Source organism: Vollenhovia emeryi, unplaced genomic scaffold (assembly GCF_000949405.1).
Source record: "Vollenhovia emeryi isolate VEMERY1.0 unplaced genomic scaffold, V.emery_V1.0 DF939157.1, whole genome shotgun sequence".
In the NCBI taxonomy this organism is placed as follows: Eukaryota; Metazoa; Arthropoda; class Insecta; order Hymenoptera; family Formicidae; genus Vollenhovia; species Vollenhovia emeryi.
Window position 1 is genome coordinate 139538 of NW_011967209.1, and position 20934 is coordinate 160471.

Here is a 20934-nt window from a genome sequence, read left to right on the forward strand (position 1 = left end):
CACGTGTATTTACCAGCGACGGCGGGTGGGCGGGTCCGCAGTTACAAATGTCACCGTAAAATTACTTTTTAATTATCGTCGAGAGGATTTCGCTTATTACGCGATATTCCGTTCCGCTTCTGAGACGGAGGCGGACGCGGCCGGTGGTTGGCGGTCGGCGGCGGCGGCGGCGGCGGCGGCAGGAATTCACCCGAAATTTTCTATTTTGCTCGCGCCGCTGACCCTCGACCGCGTCTCGTGCGGGGTCCGGCACTTTTAATTTAGATAAGATTGTCCCTTTTATACGTCGCGAGGCATATAGAAAGCCTCACGTAGGCCGCTGCGCTCCCGAATCGAAGTAATTCTTACCTTGGCGCGACTCGCGTTTGCGTTTCGTGCTTGTAATCAGAGAGCAGATAGTACGCGAAAGATAACAGAAAGGATCGCGGATGATGAAGCGGAGCCGCGTTACGCGCGTATTCCGATTCGTAAAAGCTGAAGCTTCGTTTCAGACATGTCTAAGTATCTTTCAGCAGACGCCATAAAAATGGTTTGAAACAAACAACACGTTGGAGACTTAACATTGCAAAACGAGAGCCTTTTCCGCGGACGCTTTGCTTACCACTTGATAAATAATTGAACATTGCCTGGCACGTTAAATCGTTTTAGATATCTCAGATGAACTCCGCGCAACTTAACGCTCCACAAAACTCGTTTACTTTCAGCGAGTGGCGGAGGTCCTCGAGGAGGACACGCCGCGAATGAAAAGTTCGGCCAAGAAGCGGCCCTCTTTCGTCCGCCGAATATTATCTCGGCGACAGCGCGGGCGATTCGTTTGCCCGGCGGTAAATCCGCGAATTAAAGAACTTATTCCATTTGGGCAGCCAAAGGGGTGTGAACGCTTTCGCGTTCGTATTATCTCCCGGCCCGGCCGTGGGTGAGACGGGGCGACGGGGGGCGAAAAGGGAAAGAGAGCGTAACCGGGCAGGAAGGCGAGGACGAAGGACGAGGGCCGGGAATGACCTGGCGAAAGGCGCGAGAGGAGGAAAGAGATAGCCCAGGCGGGAGGGGGTGAAAGAGGGTGCGTGAGGGAGAGAGAGAGAGAGAGGGAAGGGGGGGAGAAAGAGAGAAGACGCGTTTAGACGTTCGTTCCGCTGGTAACAAAGATAACTCTATGCAATAAAAATGATTCAAAGTTTCCCGCGGCGGATGGCGGTTCCGATGGCGGAGCGGTTGACAATGGCGCGTCTTTGTCTCCGTCCCGTGCCGTCGCACCACCGTCCCCCCGACCCGCCGCCACTTTTGCCGCGGCCGCCACCCCCTCGTCCGTATCCTGCGACACCTATCTTCCGGTTTAAAGTCCCGGCGTGCGCGCCAGAGAGGAACCTCGCTAACTTTTATTATTTACGACCGATATTTCAGCCCAGGCCCGAGCGCGTACGCCCGCGTAGCGCGAGCGAGCGAGCGAGCGAGCGCCAAAGTAGCCGCCACCTCGACGGTCGCGATGTTACATTAACCGTAATCGATGCCCCCGTGGGAGTCGCCCGGAGAAAAGTCCACGAGATCGTCTCCGATCGCGTCGACCCGTCAGAATCCCGAGTTATCGCAGCTTCATATCAGTGAACTTTATGTCGTACTGGAACACCTACTGCCGCGCTAAGAAGATTGACAGAGTGAGATAGACAAGTGGGCACCATCTGTATCTCTCCAGTTGTCACTCGTCAACGATTTTCTATCTAAAGTCAGCGGCACGCGATGCTCTTTTGCTTGCTTGCTAGTGAGAGCTAATCAGGATTCCACGTGATAGGACAGATGAGTTAAGATTGCATCCTGATTCTCTCACGTAGAGACCGATATGGTTACCACATGTCCAATTAAGGTTGGCACAATCCCAATAAATAGTAATATTTCGGACAGCTATATCTGTGGTTGTCATACTCACAGCGGCATGATAAGTAATGGAGACGACTTGGCGAGTGTTGCAATACAAAACAATGTAGATGCCCTTGCTATTTATACGAAAATTTATACGTTTTAATTTTTATTATCTTTGCCTCAGCCGGTCTTTCCGCGCTCTAAAAATCTAATCGATGACTATTCACTGTTTTCAGTGATAATCCACCAATTGACTTTTAGAGACTTGGCTTTCATCAGCAAAGGTGTACGCCAGCAAACCAGTAAGCGAAAACGCTCGTGTGCCGTTGGCTTTACTTATGCAATAGAAAAATCGTTGATCAATCAGAACTAGAAAGAGATGGAGATGGTACGCACTCTGTCCACATCTTCTCTCTATTTGAGCAGATAGTCCAATATATTATAGACGCGTCTCACCACTCTCCCCCGCGTCGTTTGACTCGCAAGTGCGCGTCGACGATAAGCGCATTATGGTAAGAATGACCGAGATAAGAATTTGACGCGATTCCCGACGTCAGCCGGCGAGACGTTTAATCGCGACGTGTCGCGACGCGAGGTAAAACGAAACGTTACGTCGCATTATTGAAACGACAGCTGAGTGAAATTAAGCGAGCACAGCAGGTCTTATCGAATCAACGGATGAACGGGCGACGATCGGACCCTCCGTCCGCACTTATTCTCTCGCTGCCCCTCGTGGCCGCCTTTATCTACCTATACCTATACGCGTGTACATATACGCGACCCTCTCACCCCCGACCAAGGGTCTGAATTTGCATTTTATTCACAGTCGTGGAACCCGCGGGTCCGTCCGTGCCGGGCAACGGCTCCTCTCCGCGGCGCGGACATTTATTTTAATTAAATTACTCCGGAGCGTCGAACAACCCATTTCCTATAAATTATCCCCTCGCCGCTCTTTTGCGCTCGCGCGCCGAGGCATTAACGTGGCCGCTGATCCCGCGGTGCCATTGAAATGAAATAAAAGCACCGGCGCGGCCAGCGAGAAGCGGAATGTGCCGCTTGACCAATTCTCACCGCGATCCCGTCGCTCCTCTTTCATTTAGCGCAATCATTTCCCGCAAGTTGCGCTCCGGCACCCTCGACTTCCCGAGCGCTTCGGGAAAACCAATGTTCCCTGCGCCTTTTCGAATTTCTTTCTGTATTTTCGGTTTTTCGATTATGCGTCTACGTTGCTCTCTTAAACTCAATCAGTGGATTGTCATCGCTGAAAAGCAGTGACTGTTACTGTGCTTTTCAGTGACAATCCACTGATTAGTTTTAAGAAAGTAGCTAATATATGCCTGATTAAACTATCGCGGTGTGCGAAGAAAAAGTTAGAAAGAATCATAGATGCATTCAAAACTTGGACAACTCTTTGTCGGGATGTTTAAGAAAGTGAAATAAATCCAAACTATTGACTTCTCCTAATTATTTGATCGTGATTTTACCATGCATTTACCAGAAAACAACTACCGTGTTTTGCGTCACGTGGACATCGATTTTGTAGACTATACAACTTTGTAAAATCTGTGTCTATATGTATAAAGTGTCCTACAATTCCATAATTTTAATGACGTACGGAGATATCGAGCTCCGAAAAATGGCATTATGAATGCTATTGATCGAACCACTGGTTAGATTGCAGAAAATGAAAGAGCGTCAGATAATAATTCACTTAATCCACCTAAAACTTTCTAAGGTTCACAGACAAATGCAGGACGATGCCATTAGCATCGACCATTGGGAAACCTTTCAGTCGACCCCAACTGGGATCCATCGAACAGTGCATTCACTTGGCCAAGCGCCTTTGGTACCCGCTTGTAAATCATTTTGGTAAAGCGATTCACCATTCTGGACGTATCAGTGACAGAAGAATTGTCTTTTTGTTCGGAAAGGTATTGGTTTTGGAATTTTTAGAGCCCGATTTCTCTGGAACAGGTGCACCATGAGACTGACATATTTGCGATCATCTTGACGAGACCTTCCGGTTGGTACTTGCTTCGTGACCAAAATCGAATGCGAAAGAAACGGGCCGATCTTGTTCTCACTCTTTTAAGGTAAAAACGAGCTTGTAATACTTTTCAAATGGACGCTGATGACTGCAACATTAGTACATACAACACATGTATGTTGTATCTATGTATAATTACTTGGCTCTCTCGTAAAGGATGAGGGAGAACACTTTTATTAAACGCGCGACGTAATGTCCCTGAACGAACTAAATTATTTGACTCATTTAAAAAGCATTGCCGATTAATATGCCCACTCTTTCGACGTGAAACCGCAAAGAATAACTGGTTACGTTTTCTATTGGCCGCGGCCATTTGTTTCGAAGTCGAAAATAAACGGAGAGAGAAGATAAAGATAGGCAAGCTGATGCCACGAGCATTTCTTTCTCCTATGCCTTTTGGAAAAGAAAGACGGAGCTTTCAAGCATTTGCAGCATGAATCATACTTCCGCATTTCAAACAAGAGTCTGATCTACAGCTCTTTGCGTCCAGAAACATTCTATTTTATACAAGTAGATTGAAACGCTTAAAAAATGCATCGACAATACACGATTGTACAAAGTGTAATGTACAATTTATCAGCTTGCCCAAATTTTTTAAACGTACTTATTGACTATAAAATAGAATGTTTCTTATCAGAGACCAAATGGCACTGGTTATACCGAGTTACTCCTAGAGAATTTCTAGACATACTAGTTAGACTCTTTACAATCTCGACATTTTTGTCTTAGGATTCTCGTTTTACCTTAAACGTGCTCTCTAAAAATCAATCGGCGAATTTATCACTGAAAACAGTGAATAGTCACTGTTTTCAGTGATAATCCACACGGAAAAGAATACTGTTGAATTAAGCAAAATGAAGTTGCTCAAATTAAAACGTTAACGTCACGGGCTGCCGCAAACAATTCACTCCCTTGTATTTGCTATGGATTTTAATTTTAAGCATTCAGCTAAATATCCAGATTAGACAACAATCTGATATTTTTCATTTATTAATACCGATGTTGTTTCAACGATTTTAATTCAGTTACACTGATCTTGTTGCAACAGCATTCTTTTTTTTTCCGTGAACCGATTGACTTTTAGAGAGTGCCATTGAAATTACTCTGTGTAAGTATATATGAGTTTTCATATTCTACTCTACTACGGTTTACAAACCAACTTGTCATTTTGTATTTGGCAACGAGCCACTTCTAGAGGCGCTTTTATCGACGAAACAGGAGTCGGAGCCTGCAGGCCTGTGCGCCTAATGCAATTCATCGCTCGTGCTGGCGATCTCGACTCAAGCCGACACGGTTTTCCATTCGAGCTGTAAAACGTCTCACCGGTCAGAAGCAGCCGCGTGTCGCCCTGACGCCAACAGGCGTCGCGGAGCGGCGCACGCGTCAGCAGCCGACGCGGCCGGCGTGGAGCGTCGCCGCGACTAGGTTAGGTAAGGTCGCAATGACGCAACGCGCAATTGGACGCGACGCCGGGCTCCTCGCCCGATCGCGGGGCGATCCCGCGGCGATCGATGGTCGCGAGCGCGCGACCAGCGCGCGTACCCGCCTGGTGCGGCTCTCTTACCTGATACGGGACGTCCTCGCCGAGCTTGCCGCGTGTCGCCGCGACGTTGAGCGTGAGCACGCAGCACTTGTCGGCATTCCACACGTACACCGCGTTGTCGCGAATCTCGAGGATGTTCCGCGTCTCCTTGGCGCCGCTCGGCAGACTCGCCTTGATGTCCCGGAACAGCGTCTTCTCGTTGAGGCGCAACAAGTCCGTGCACGACGACATCCCGCGTGCCAGGCCGCTCCGCGTCGTCTCGAGGTTATGGCGGCAATGCGCGCGCCACGCCGCCACACGGCCGCGCCAACTTCAGGCCGCAGGCCTGCTTTTCGAAACGACCGTTGCTCGCGCGCGCGCGCGCGGCGGTGGCGTCGCTTCGCTGCAAGAGAGTCTACGCGGTTTGAACGGCGCGACGCGATTTCGCGCGGACGATCGCTCGCGCGAAATCCTCTCGCGAGCGTCGCAAAGGGATCGTCGGCCCCGTCGGAGTCGCACGGAGCTGCAGCCGCCGCGCGAGACGGCTATCGATCGCCGGCGCGGCCGGTTTGCCGCGGGATTGCGGATCCGGAGCGATCGAAACGTGCCGCTTTCAGGGCAAGATGGAGTCGGGCCGATCCGCCGGATCTACGAGCTCGAGACGACGCGGTAGGTAAGCGAGCTGTTATCGCCGATAGTAGGCGTGTTTGTTATGAAAACGAGACGCACGTCGGTTGTGCCGAAGCAAAACAATCCGGCGGCGGCCGCGGCGCACGCGCCCGCCGCAACGGCGGCTGATATTGTTTGTTGATCAGCTACGCGTCTGTTTGCCCGTCGTCGATTATTGTTGCGCGTGCGGCTCGCATCGCGGGACTGCGAGTACGAAAATAGAGGAAAGTCGCCTATTACGGGATAGGTTTCCAATATGAGACAGCGAACTTTCGACGTTCAGTTTCCAAATTCACGGGGGAACCAAATGGTGTCCGTTACTTTAACGGAAACTCCGCTGTCTCATATTACAAGGCTATCTCGTAATAGGGGACTCTAGGGGTTTGTTTTCTGTTCCTGCACTGGTGAACTAGTGCAGTAAGCTAGAATGAGAAAAAATATGCTTGTCTTACTCCAATTTATTGCACTAGTTCACTAGGGTAGGAACAGAAAACAAGCCTTAGGTAACGAAGCGTACAGTGATGGACAGAATGTTGCGACACCTTTTTTAAATGAGTTCAGGTACGCATTTAGAGTTCAGGTTTATGCTCCAAAACATCTTTCGTAAGATTTTACTCGAGAAATAGACTGGAAACGCCCGAAATTGTTTCGGTTGGTCCATCGATTCGTGTAAAATATTTCTCGAAGACGAAGATTTCGGAACATGACCCTGAATCTAAACGCACGTTCCTAATCTCGTTAAACAAAAGTGTCGCAATTACTCTGTCCATCACTGCACCGGTGGCGAATTATGTTTATTTATTGCGGTATCAATTTTGTATTATCGCGAATTAACATTTCGTTGTTCTTCGTATTACGGGACACGTAAAGCCTAATAATCTACAATGCGCTCTTTGCATTTAGAAACTTCCTATTTTGTAGACAATAAATACGTTTAAAAAATTTTTGCAAGTTGATAAATTGTACATTATACATTGTACAATTGTACATTGTCGACAAAGTTTTCAAGCGTTTTGATTTGCTGGTATAAAATAGAATGTTTCTAGACGCAAAGAGCACATTGTAGATTAGGCTTAAAAGTCAATCGAAATGTGCACGAACGTGCGTAGAAATGTAATTAGGTCGAGCTAAATTCCGTTATTTCGATTTTTAATGTCGCGACGTATTTCCTGTGGTGGATGAAAAGAAAAAAAAAAGGTTCGAAGCAAACCGTAAAACAACTCTCTTTGCTTCCAGGCCCCGGAGGGATTCGAACCCTCGATCTCCTGTTTACTAGACAGGCGCTTTAACCAACTAAGCCACGGCGCCGTTGCAGAGAGGTAAAGTACCTACTCTTTATGAATGTATCTGGGAAATCTGGACTTTGCGCTTCGGTTTAAAAATTGAATTGTACTGCCTGTGATACTTTACATTGCGTCCGTTTTCTTGCGCGCGTTGTACACTTTTCGGCGCGTTATACGCGTGTCACGGCCTCTGCCTTGGGAAGTTGTCGTTTGTATCACGTGAAAGATACAAAATATGTATAATTGCAAAAGGTAACGCGCGTTCGCAAGTGGTGGTCGAGCTGAGGTTCAATTATTTCCTATTATCTTTCATTAAATAACACTAATAAATTATACGTAAAACAGATGGTGTGAGATACGGGGAATGCAATTTAATAAATATGACCAATTTAACTTTTAAATTTTTTTCAGTGTAAATTTTGCATTTTTTAACACGAATTGTAAGGCGACGCTAAACTTTTTCGAACTTGAGTTAATTTATCACGAATTTCTCTTCTATAATTACAAACTTTAATGTATGAGAAGTTCAGTTTTTATCGATTAAAATCCCCGTTTTAAAAATTAATTGAGTTTAAAGTCTGCGAAATTGCTTTAAATTATTATTGTTTGGATGCGATTGAACGTTATTCGTGCAAAAAAATTGTATGCAAAATATAATCGCCCCCGGGTGGGCTCGAACCACCAACCTTTCGGTTAACAGCCGAACGCGCTAGCCGATTGCGCCACGGAGGCCGATGATCCGAACGTTTCTAGTGAACGATAAGATTCCTCGTCCTCTCTTCACGTAATTAAAATTTTTTTGTTATATACGTTTGACGTCTTTTTTATCGCAAGTACGCACTACGCACATATTATTATTTTATACACGAATTATTCTATACAACGGTAATATTTGAGAAAATCAGAGTCAGTCGAGGTAATTTTAAGATTGTTGCGATAACAAAATGTTGTTTGTCGTGAAACCTGGCGATGGACATAAAATCATTATAATTAGATTCGCAATCGTTAGAGGAAAAGAAAGAGTTAAAAGCATTCCGTTTGACCTCGTTCGCTATCTCTTTGTGCAGAAAAAAAAACGGGAGTAAATGTATCTGAGATCTGCAAATTGCTCGGTGCATGCATGCGAAGTGATTTGCAATTCATTTTCCGATAACGGCCGACGATGAATTGCGCACGGGCTCTCCGTTTCTGGAATACCACTACCAGTAAAACGCACGTTCGCATCTACCCGGCGGCGCGCCACGATACAAATCGAACAGATGTGTCGACGCAAGAAAGCGGCCCCGCGATGAATTATCGCAGGTTCGCGTTGGAATAAATTCGTTATAGTCGCGGCCGTGCGGCTGCGCGCGGCGCTGATACGAGCGTATGTGTAACGGGAAATAGTCCGGCACAGTCGCATCGAAACTGTACACGGTTAATTAAATGGGGTCGGCTCATTAGTAACTGTCTATATGCAAGGCGATGGGCGAGACGCGATTGGAGGGTAGTCCCAGGGTGATTTATCCGTCACGATGGATCGCAGATGTTCGACTGGTACGCGCGACGCGGGTCATCACAATACCGTAATTAGGGCGATGGCGCGCCTATATGTATGCACAACGAAAACGCACGTGCCGCTCAGATGCATAATATGTGGGTTATAGAAAACGGTCGTTTTACAATAATTCGTTGCTCCTCCGGTTGGGACTGGCGAGAATTTAAGGCGCGTTAATCCCACGAATAACGCGAGCCAAATTAAATCGGTTTTCGAACGGACGAGTTCCCAATCGTACACGGGCAGATATTTCTGTTAAAGTTTACCTTGAAAATCGTGTAATCGCGAGACGACACGGTATTTCGAAGAATTTTACCATTCATTTTATTAGCAAATATAAATTTTACTAGTAAAACGTGTGATAAAATTTCAAAAATTCTCAGAAAGTTTTCCAAAATGCCACGTTGTCCCACGATTACATGATTTTCAGGGTAAATTTTAAGAGAAAATTTCCTCCGCGTGCGCAATCTATTTTTATGTTATTAGAAATATCCTTGTTGAACGAGAAAACATCGAGTATTCCTAAACTCGGCCTACGGCCAACTGTGTAATTATTGACGGAACAAACGATCGATCGTTCAGTAACTTGTTCATAAATCGATGCGCATCATCGCCGCGAGACTCGCTCTTAAAGATCTCCGTCGGAAGGAGACCTTCCGGTTCGGCCATGGTGACACTAACGGTCTGTTTAAATTGTGTGTTTAATTACACAAGTAAGAGACAGTCGCCGCGAAATTTATCGGTCACTGTTACCGTCCCCTTCGTTCCTAATCTACGTAGCAGATATCCACACTAAACAGCGGAGAACATATCCTTCGCCTGCAATAAGACGCTTCTCATTGCTTTTTAGTGTCTCTTCCCAGAGAAGCAATTAGATTTATCAAGCGCGCATATAATTTACTGATATTACTGCGATAGTTACGGCCAATGTAATGCCGAGTATGACTTGTAACGCGTTAACTTATGATTACGACGTGCAAGAGGTTTTCTGTTAACTGTGAGAGCAATCACACGTACCAACCTGTAAAACATTCTAAAGAAAGTAACAGCGACTTTCGATCTTCGAAAATATCGTGCCACGTAAATGTTTCAAGAAAAGAATTGCGTTATTTATATTTATATATTATTAGAGGAGTCTCCTGTTATGGGATAGGCTCCTAATATGAGATAGCGGGGTTTCTGTTAAATTAATAGACATTATCTGTCGATTCCACTATGAATTTATTGCCCTTGGAGCGAAATCTGTTTAGTGAAAAATTCATTCTTAGATTTGTGATTAAAGCTGGGTATTAAAAACCTGCTGTCTCATAATAGAGGACTTAATAATTTTTCTATCGTACCTCGGCGAGAGGCACGGAATTTTCTCTGCAGTTGAAGTTACTTCTGAAGCTCTTTTTAATTATCGAAGAATTCTTGTTGCACAAGATCGAGTACTTATATCTATATATCTACGGTTAGAGAATACACGGATCTCGTTTCTTATTGGATAGGAATTTATGGCCATAAATCTAACTGGTTCTCGTCGAGAGGTTGAGCTTCCTCCTGGAAGTTTACAATCCCTCGTTCTCTCTATCCTGTAACCAACATCCGCTCCGTCTCTCTTGTTCGCGTTTTCCACCCCTTCCCGGCGCGGAAAGCACAGTACTTTACAGGCCGTGGTGGGTGTCTATGATGAAAGTGTGCACGTTCTAGGATATACCGAACTTGTAACGATGTAACGGGTGAGCATTGCACTGAAATCATGATGAATTCATTCAGAGTGCGAATTAACGTCCGGTCGGGGGGGTAAGTTTCGCTAAATGCCCGGAAGAGAGAACGCACGCGAGACCGGTGATCATCAATATTCCATTATGGTAAACCAAAGTTGAGATTTAGCAAATTTGTTTGCTCAAGAAATCAACAGGATTTATTAAACGTTTCACAAGCATAACGTCCCGGTTTGTTATATATATATAAATATCTGTCGACTACAGATCAATATTCTTTATATTATAATTACATTTATTTAACACATTTTCTTACGTTTTGTTTGATGTAATTTAATTATTTAATGTCCCGAGGGAATTAGCGGGCGAGAAAATGTCTAGAATACGCCTGTAGATTAATGAAGACGCTATTTGCACTTTTGCTAAAAGTAATTCGAGCGGTAAAAATGCTTCACGTGCGTCTTATAAAAATATTTCGTAAAGACGTAAGATTTGTTTACGTATTAAAAGAATCAAGTTGCATTCAAAAAGTATAATTGCAGAGGAAAACCGTTGAACGTATCGATAGTCGTGACGTAACAACTGTTATCGTCACGGCCTCGCAAGTATGACGTTTCTCCGCGCTGTTCTTACGGCTCGCTTTTCCCGTTCAATCAACTAATGGCCTGCAGAATGAAGAGCACGGCAGAACAGATCACGAACACCCGGTAGACAATACGTCTTGGCACTCGTAGGTCATTGTGGCGTTGAAAGGGAGTAACTTATAGGGGCATTGGGAATTACCAGTTTATTATTAGGGAGATAGCATAGAGGGCCAAGATCAGGGGTTGCTGTTAATTCTCCTAACACTTGGCTCCCCGGAGAGAACACGCTGCCTTAAGACTTCCTCCTTCCCGACCCATCCCACTGCACGGCCGACATCTTGAATCGCTGCCGTGTTAATTAGTACGACTTTAAACGCGCCCGCATGCGGTAGCAATCGGGATTCCCTGAAATGGTTTCGGCGCTACCCTCTGGAAGATGTTGAGATTGATATGCGATCTCGGGGCGAAAAAAATTTATTTGCGCGATTGCGATACTCCTGCAAAATTCAATTCCCAGCGTGACTATTACGTCTCGTCATGTGACTTGTTTCGCGATCATACGGATGATAAAATTTTATTCGACGCTTTCTTTCCTCCAAGTTGTTTCTGAAAGAAAGTATGAAGAATTTGGCGGCACGCAATTGCGCTGTGGTTAAAAGTTGTACTCTTCTACATTTTTACTCTAGATTCGTTAGTACGGGAAACAATCTATTCTGTAGGGAGGGAAACCAACATTGGTAGCGATTTTTGAAAAGCACGCAACACTGCCTGACATTTTCGATGAAAATTTAAGAATTCGTGATTCATAAAACACTTTCGCATAGATTGATACAAAACCATCTTTGACTGAATTAATTATTCAGCCTTTCGTACGTGCCTCGTTCCTCTATATATGAGAGGAGAGGATAAAATATCTTTCGCCACCCTCTTTAATCCGGATACGAAGGTGAAACATTTTCGGAGGCTCCGAAAGACGAGTCGGCAAGGCTTTGACGTATGGAGGACGTCAGTTGCGGGCTGGCACGATGGTGTCGTCGATTCGTCTTCCCTTTAGCCGCCACCTTTCGCGAATCCTTTCCGTTCCGCTATCCTTTACGTTATATAAATGGTGCCCGCGTCTGGTAGCCGCTGGTAAAATTCTGTCGGCCTCGCCACAGATTGTTCTATTTTCGGAGCTCTTCGATTTATCAATTGGTTTCTTCGGGTTCCTCCAGAGAATGGATCTTCTAAATTTAGCTCGACGCACTAGTGGCGAGCCGAATAAAGATAAAATGTCGACGTGCGGTCGCTGTTTACGTTGATTTCGCGCTTCTTACCGTTAACTTTGTGCCGATAAATCTAGAAAAAGTGCGAGGAAGAGAATTTTGATAAATATTATCTAGTAAATGCCCTTTTCTTTAAAAGCGATTTTCGATACGTTTGTGATGAAAAGTCTATTTTTCGCAATAAATTAAGAAATTAAAATCATTGAGACACTAACATCCTGTCTTAGCTCTTACATCTTTCATTACTTCGTATTTGTGATTTCACGTCAGAGCCTTATGAATTTTATTTGTCTATATTTTAATTTTAATGAAGGAGCGATATTGATCGACATAATAAACGGCCGCGTGGTAACGTGGGCATAAGAACGATCGAGATCGCGGTTTGCATAAACGTTTATAGGTTTTCACGTGCCGAAAAGCTGTCGAGGGGCAATTCTTAGTTCTCCTCGGGAGGCCGTAACGAGGTCGACCGGGCTAACTATGCCGATAAATCAACGGCCTTAATGAAAATGTAGCGCTATCCGTTGCAAGAGCGCTGAACGAGCGGTCCTACCTCCCCGTTCGCCGTTTAAATGAAATGAAAAGAACGTGCAGCACTGGAAAATGCCCTCCTAAAAATATCAAGATAAGAGCGAGTCGGCGATGAGGAGGCCTGTCCGGAATGAGGGATAGGGCCAGCTCGTTTCGCAGGAGAGAAAAACGCGCGTAATTACGAAAACGTGGTATTTCTACGGACGCCGGGCGAGCCTGCATCCGTTGATAATCCATGCTCTGCAGTTATTGTAATTCGAACCCGTACGGGCAAGCATCTGATCTCGGGTATTTCAATTTGCACCACTATATCGACACGCGTCCGCACACGGTGAGAGCTTTCTCGGAAAATTTATCCTGAAAGTCAGGTGATCGTGGGACAACACAGCACTTCGAAGACCTTTATGTGAGTTTCTTGAAATTTCACCATACTTTTTACTAGTAATTATACTTAGTATAATACGTTTTGCTAGTAAAAATATACGATAAAATTTCAAGAAACTCTCACGGAGTTCTCCAAAATGCCATTGTCCCACGATTACATGATTTTCAGGGTGAATTTTGAAAGAAACTTCCCTCCGCGCATAATTCCAGAAAGAAAAATCTAAATCAATATCTTGTTATTTGTCGATCACAATGGAAAACGTATTTGCTGTTTTAAAGTCAACTGACGAAGCAACTAAATCCTTGTCCGATTTTTGCAAACTAATATTAGAGTCGAGCGGGTTGAAATATAAGCAATTATATTAGTACACTTTACAGAATTGCCGGCATTTTTTCGGCGTCGCAGATGTTCGTGTATTGAATTAATTCAGCATTCATACGTGGCATTGTTATTTTCGTAGGCGAGGTAGGGGTACCGTAAGAATGGAAAGCATTCTTTTTCCGTTGTTGAAGATATAAAACATGACGTAGCATATGTTACTCTACGCGCGGCGGTCACATACGTGTACAACATGTATAATGTCGCGTACGTGTGCCTGCTATAATTACGACGGTCGCGGGCATACCCAAAACAAGTTTGTAATCGTGAAAGATGAGCAAAGACGACCCTCGCGGCCATGCGCGGCGCGAGCAAAAGAGGCGAGCCCGATAATATATGTACAATATTTTTAATTGTTGACGTTAAAATGTGCTCCCTTGGTTTTTTCTCGTTAACGTGACGTGGGGAGGGTCCGGAAACTGGCTCGCGTCACGTTTTCGGCCGAGCCCTCCGAGTTATTTATTTCACGCTTAAAGAATCACCCGCCGTCCATACATACTACCGTTGAGCACCGTCACATGTAGACGACTTTGGACAGACTGTCTTCTGCAAGCGCGGAGGGGAAAAAAAAAATCTGACGCGAAAGCGAAAGATTCGAGGTGAACAAAATGCAGTGGTAATTAAACAATGACGTAAGCTTAAAAAACATCAGCGATATTAGAGTACTCTTAGTTGTCGAAAATAGCAATCTTGAGTGTTATTGACGGTAAGATAATAAAAATGAAAATATCAGTCCACCTCTTTCTACAAGTTGATAAATAACTTTTACCATTACAATTTGTTCGTATCTTACATTAATTTCCTTCGTGTCGTGTTTATTCCCGCTTGTCGCTTGATCGACAGATAGCGACCGATTAAGCTTCGGAAAGGGCAATCGCGCGCGTGTTTCGTGAAGAAATCATATTCCGCCGTAGTTCAATTATGACGTGGGGAGATTCAACTTTGCCATTCAAAAATTATGTACCCCTCGAACGTCGTTCTGTACGATTACGCGAGATACGATCGAAAGAAACGAAATCGGAGGAGGCCATTGTCGGGGCGTATTCATATTTGGCTCCTACATTTTGCATGCGATTCGTACACAATGCGGTCCATCGGAAGCTGTCGTCTACTACTTCCGCTATCTGACTGCGGCACGTCTGCCTGCCTGTTTCCCCCTTCATTCTGTCCCGACGAAATTCCGACGTATCCGCATATATTTATTTCGGCCGTATGGAAAAATATCAAGAGCGTTTTTCGGCGAGTTCCTCCGCGCTTAACGTTCGCTCGGCAAGTAACTCGGAAAATAATATCGGTCTCGTGCGTCGTGAGCAATGGGCATAAATTTATCGCGTTTTATTTTCTTCCAATTGGTGAAATTCCTGTTGTGACAAGTCCAATAAAAGTTCACGACGCACATAGCAGTTCTTTCTCTTATTATGGTTGCATTGATTATCAATTATCAATTTCGATATTTTCATGAGATAAAAGTGAGATAAAGTTTAAGAGGCCAAGGATTTAGAGGAGGGTCCCCTGTTATAAGACAAGCTTTTAATATGAAATAGCGAGGTTTCTGATAAATTAAAAGGCATCATCTGTTGGTTCCACCGTGAATTCATGGCCTTTGAAGTAAAATCTACTATATCAGTGAAAAATTCATTGGTAGCTCGTGCGTGTGATCGCTGCGAAAAGATTTATGCATGCTGAAAAGCCGCAATCTCGTACCTCTGTTTATTACAAAAAAGTAATACCTTAGGTATCGTGATACTAATAAGCAGATTGAGAAAAAAATTCCGACGTGTGCGTAAAGTCCGTCGATCACACGTCGTCTCGGTGGAAACGACGTATCTACATCTTTATTAGGCACGTGTGGTTTAGAAATGTTTTACCCTAATTACGAGAGACGATCCTGATTAAAATATATTCTAGTAGATTCTCGCGTCCCCCCCCGCCCCTCCCCCTTCCCGTCCTCTTCTCCTCGCTATCTCGTACGCACACAGTTGTCACGTAATGGAATATATTCGTTACCGCGATATGATAACGGGCCGCCGTAAGTCAGGGAGTCATATTACCCCGGAGATCCTAGTCGCCAAGTATAGCGTGATTTTTCAATTTATTAAAGTCGACGCACGCTTGTACAACTCCCGCGCGACAAGCGTAGATAAGGGGGAAATTTATGGTCCACCTATTGGAAATGCGACGAGCGCTCTCGCTAATGAATCGAATTCAGATATTCGGGGATGAAGAACTGCGCGCGTGCATAAATCAAGAACAAAGCGCGGCAATAACCCGGCCGGAAGCGCGCCCGTTTTGCAGCTTATCGCGGTCCGATCTCATTAAGCGCGAGTGCTCTCGCAGGTTCGTCGATCAATTCGCTTCGTATCAATTGTCGCCGACGCCTCGGCGAATTTGAGCTTAATTACTTTATTGCGAATGTATCGCCGGGGAACGACCCGAGTTGGGGTGCGAGCGAGCTATTCGGATCTGTAACGCGATCACGATCTCGTCGTGCTTGATCAGAATGAGCGCTTGTTTCGCGAGCTAACGTTGATCTAACGTTCACAATGCTGCAAATACTCATGAAAGAAGGGGATACTGGAGTGATTCGTGCACTTTCGCACCTTTTGCACTTAAAACTGTCTGTTTCGTGGAAAGATTTGTGTAATACACAAATTAAATGGCACGTGTACAGATGATCGAAAGCAGCTTGCTATTCCGGCTAAATTAAAGAACAATATGACATCACTGAAACTAAGTTTGTAAGTCTAATAAAAAATAATAGTGAGCAAGCTTTGATCGAATTATTAACAATTAACATTTATTGTATTGCTATCGATTACTATCGACGCGTTATACTCGGTGAACCATGTACACGCTCGTAACTTCGGCGCGTAAGGGCCGTCTTGTATTCGTCACAAGGCAGTTGTTGTGCGTTACTTTAAGACAAAGATATAAAACATTGTCTTAAAAGTACAAGACGGCCATTCTGCTCGGGCCCTTACTTTATTCGCGAAATGTAAGAACGCCTTTTGTCGCCGCCGAAGTGCCATGTATGCGCACGTGGATGTGCGGGAATGACAAACGATCGTGGGGGGGTCGATCGGGTATTGGCATGCCATGTACGTTCGGGGTTATATAAATGAATCGCGTCCCCGGGGCCGTATCTTACGGGAATACGAAACATTAATGGACAGATGCGTTTTTGCCGACGGGAACGAATGGCCCGTGGCTGCGTGTCGATTTATCCTCGACGAACGATTCTGTCGTGGAGGACACGTCGAAGGTACGTCGCGAAAACCATTACGGCGGAAACATTTCGATTATTATTTCTTCCTCTTTTTTTCCGTGAAAAATGTTTCCGTAATTGCGCGGCTATTGTTCGGACACTGTTCCGTTAAAAAATACATAAATGTGATTAATACAGGACAAAAGTATAATTTATCAAGTTACGAACGCACGTTTTATGCGGAAACGAACGGGTGCCGATGATTTATGATTTGATTTTGGACTTTCTGAGAATTTCTCTTTCTTGTAAAAAACAGAGGGATCTTTTTCAGTCTTCCGCGATAATCACAGAAAAACAAGCATTCGCGAAATATTATTCAAAGTTATTCGCAAAACATACGCGAGGCGGGCATTTTTTAAAACTTTCTTGCGTCTGACGTGCTGGAAATAACAAAAAAAAAAATAATGCACGGCACTTTTCGCCGAGAGAACATTCTTTGTAGCTCAAAGGTTTTGTACAAATAGTCCGCAACAATGCGTCGTGCACACTTCAAATTGCCAACATACCCGAGAGAAAAAAAGAATACCTACGCTATATACGAGATGGGGAACGGGTAGTCCCGTGGTTTAACAGGGTAAAGTACTTCGGCGTGTAACGAGGGGGCGGCGGGATATTTGCATAATGATTGCAATTATTATTGCCTTATACCGCGCGTAATCTATAATGCAGTTCAAACGATAACCGCCAATGCATCGGGGACACGAGAAAGGCCCGTTAACATTCTCGGGGCGAAAGTGCCGGTGCAGTGGTGGCCCTCACCCATTAGCGAGTGTCGACGAGACACCAACACATTGCCAGATATCGGCACCGTTGTTGTATCCGCGGTTATGCTAGATTAGCCGTCCTTAATGTCGTTCTTGCCGCGGTCTGACGACAGTCGTGATTTAAACCGCGCAAATCTCCCGGCTGAGCGACAAGTATGTCATTTTATTTTTAGGACTGCGCGGTCATTTTGTATTCCTAATGGCAATCGGGCGAATTTTTAATTTTTAAAGCTATTTGCACCCGCACGTCTCAAGTTTGCTGTGAGAATAGATCGATATAATTTTTCCGCGGTAATTCTTTAATTTTTGATATTGTCAAATTAACGGTCGCATTATGATGCCATTAATCGCTTACAGTTTGCTATTTTTAGTTATAATTATTTCAATTATAAATATTAATTGTAGTAGAATCGATCAGATATTAGAAATGCTGTACATTTCAACATTAAGTGTTATAGATGTGAAACTATTTGAAACTAAAACAAAATTCACTAAAGGGGGGGGATATTTTCAACATTTTTATTCCAAAGGACTACAATCACGAAATAATTGTTATTTTCTAAGCGTACTGGAGTTAGCGTAGTACGTGTTTCTACCAATATTCCCACAAAATTCATTGTCATTAATCGCTAATTGCGTGACCATGTTAATCTTGATTTCATATCGCGAAACGCAATATCTTTAATGTATTCGTAAGAGATTAATTCTACATTTTGCACAACGCAAGCATCAGCCCCGAGTCGGTAGGGTAGATACCCCTGTAAGAGATAAGGGGTCGCTAGTCGACCGTCTTCTTATCGACTGGAAGCTCCATGCAAAACGGCTCCCTGACTCCCCGATAGAAAGGGGTAGCTTCGAATTGCCGCCGTTGATTTGAACAACCCCAATTGGTTAACGTAAGAACGGAAGGTTCGCCTTCGGGCGAGAATCATCCGTGTGATTTCCACTGATTCCGGATAAACGGCCGACTCTGTAATTGCATAAGTTATGATTGCACGATTGGATTGGACGCGTATTGAATTGCTTTAAGGAAATCGGCCCTTGGATCCCGTTCATGCGTGACTGCTTGCCAATATATCGTTCTTAACGAAATTGGGAGAAGATTATTGCGCCTCGTCTCGCGATGCGAGGAAAAGCAGGAATATTCTAAATTAAATTTCACACGCGCTACCGAACGTGCAGTTTAAAGTCTGATTACTATCTTGTTGATTATTATTTTGTGTTTAATAATATTCGACGAGTATCGTGGCATTTATTGAGTTTATTTTATATCATACTTTAACTATGAATTGAAGGAGCTATAAATTTTATGACTGAAGGAAATCTTATAGTCGCCAGAAGTAATTAAAAACTTCAGATGATTACTTGACCATGTCTGGCAAATTTTTATGTTTAAACTCACAACGTTTCGACTATGGTTTGTGGTCCCTTTCAAGTGATAATTGTATCAGTAAATCCGTATGGTAAATAAAAAATGAACTGATCTTAATTTCACGAACGACATGACAGTTACGTTCTGTCGTTCGTGAAATTAAGATCAGTTCATTTGATTTATCACACGGATTTACTGACACAATTATCACTTGAAAAGGACCATGGTCGAAACGTTGTTAGTTTAAACATAAAAATGTGCCAGACATGGTCACGTAATCCTCTGAAGTCTATAATATACTATTATATCACACGTGCACGGAAAAGTGCCACTTTTTTGACAGTTTTTCGTGCCCAAAATAGACATTTGCCGACACAATACAGTTTGCACGCAACATGGCGTCAACTGTGCGGAAAAAACCGTGCGGTAAAATTATTACCGCACACTTTAGCGCTGTTTTTGTTTATCTTCCAGCACAATTGCCGATCTCTCTTCCACACGCCGTCTTCGACAGATGACAGGTTAGCCTCAAAGTTTTTACACGTAACTGTCAAAAAAGAGGTTCTTTTCCGTGCACTTATAACATAAAATAAATTATCATATTTATGTATACTGTCATATAATCTTTCTGTAATATCAAAGTCGATTTGACTGTTACATTTAGCTCGTTTTGTTAACGAGAAGCATGTGCTTGTCTTGATTTTGTTACGCTTTTTCTACGAAGTTCGGAGTACTCGTTACTCCTGTTTTTGCATTCGCCCTCCGAATTGATTTCATTTGTTAAATACACATATCATTGTTCACCCACGATTACATCGCGAATTGGCGTGGAAACGGATCCTTTTCACAAATCACCAGTGATATAAACCGGCGTTTCGATACGTACGCGTATACGCGTTCCTTTTGTTATGGAATCCCCGTGTGAATTATGATCGCCCAATAGAGGGAACCCCTATGAACGGTATATTGGATTCGCGATACGCATTTCGCGTGCCTCATGATACTCAAATTTCAGCCGGTAAATCACGGCTGCCTAGATCGGTGCAACTTCGAGAGGGTCGGAAGAAAGTTGCGATTTCTCGGGTCAAACGCGAACGCAGAATCGTCGTTCCGCTTTAAATGCCTGGTTACGTAGGTAACAATAAGTTTTAGTTTTGCCATCGCTTTTCGGAATGTTTTCAAATAAATGAAACTTACTTTCGACAATTGTTTCGTATTATCAAAATAGAAAAAAAAATAACCGCCTCGTCCATTTATTATCTCTATGTGTTTGGCAAGCAGTAGGGCATCGAACGACTCTTTCGGGCGGAATTCGTGACGTGTTTTGTCGCGTTGTAAAATATTGACGCGCGCACTACATTCACTGTAGATATTTCACATGGCGCAACGTTCTTCACTGAGACAGAAGGAAATCGAGTTTTATATTTTATCAGGAGATCTCTTTGAGTTTTCTCTGATGTAGCTTCTATTGACGCAAAGAATAAAACATTTCATTCCTGGACAGTATTCATAAATATATATGTATAATTGTATTTATAACTTAACTCGAAACCTATCGTCTATTCTATTATTGATATCGTCAAGAAAATAACGCGTCTTGTTTGAACTATTTGAATGTACTCGTGAAACGTCACGAACTTTTACATATAGCTTTCTAATAACACATTATTTTCTATAATCCTCTCAGAATAAAGGCGTGTTAAGTCGATACTCAAAAGCAGGTGTTGTAAACCGGAGCAAAAATACGTTCTTTGGAGCGGTTTTGAACCGGC

The 20934-nt window shown here is 43.9% G+C and overlaps 2 protein-coding genes and 2 non-coding genes across 5 annotated transcripts in view; 1 reads left to right on the forward strand and 3 right to left on the reverse strand.

The window, feature by feature from the left end:
- LOC105564943 (nuclear pore complex protein Nup88) overlaps positions 1–5741 on the reverse strand; it is a 75652-nt gene extending 69911 nt beyond the window's left edge. Inside the window, exon 1 of the mRNA XM_012017729.1 lies at positions 5466–5741. Within this exon, the coding sequence (XP_011873119.1) occupies positions 5466–5675 (210 nt within the window). The 5' untranslated portion in view covers positions 5676–5741. The remainder of the gene's footprint in view (positions 1–5465) is intronic.
- The window catches only part of LOC105564942, a 23993-nt gene continuing 8770 nt past the window's right edge, over positions 5712–20934 (forward strand). The window contains exons 1-2 of one of the 2 annotated variants that reach the window (XM_012017727.1): positions 5712–6092; positions 7329–7411. In XM_012017727.1, coding sequence (XP_011873117.1) covers positions 5712–6092; positions 7329–7411 — 464 coding nt within the window. Of the gene's footprint in view, positions 6097–7328; positions 7887–20934 lie in introns of those variants that run through there. The other variant, XM_012017728.1, reaches the window with a different exon arrangement.
- Trnat-agu lies at positions 7327–7400 on the reverse strand. The gene has a single exon. It is a non-coding gene; the product is annotated as a tRNA-Thr (tRNA).
- On the reverse strand, positions 8034–8107 carry Trnan-guu. The gene has a single exon. It is a non-coding gene; the product is annotated as a tRNA-Asn (tRNA).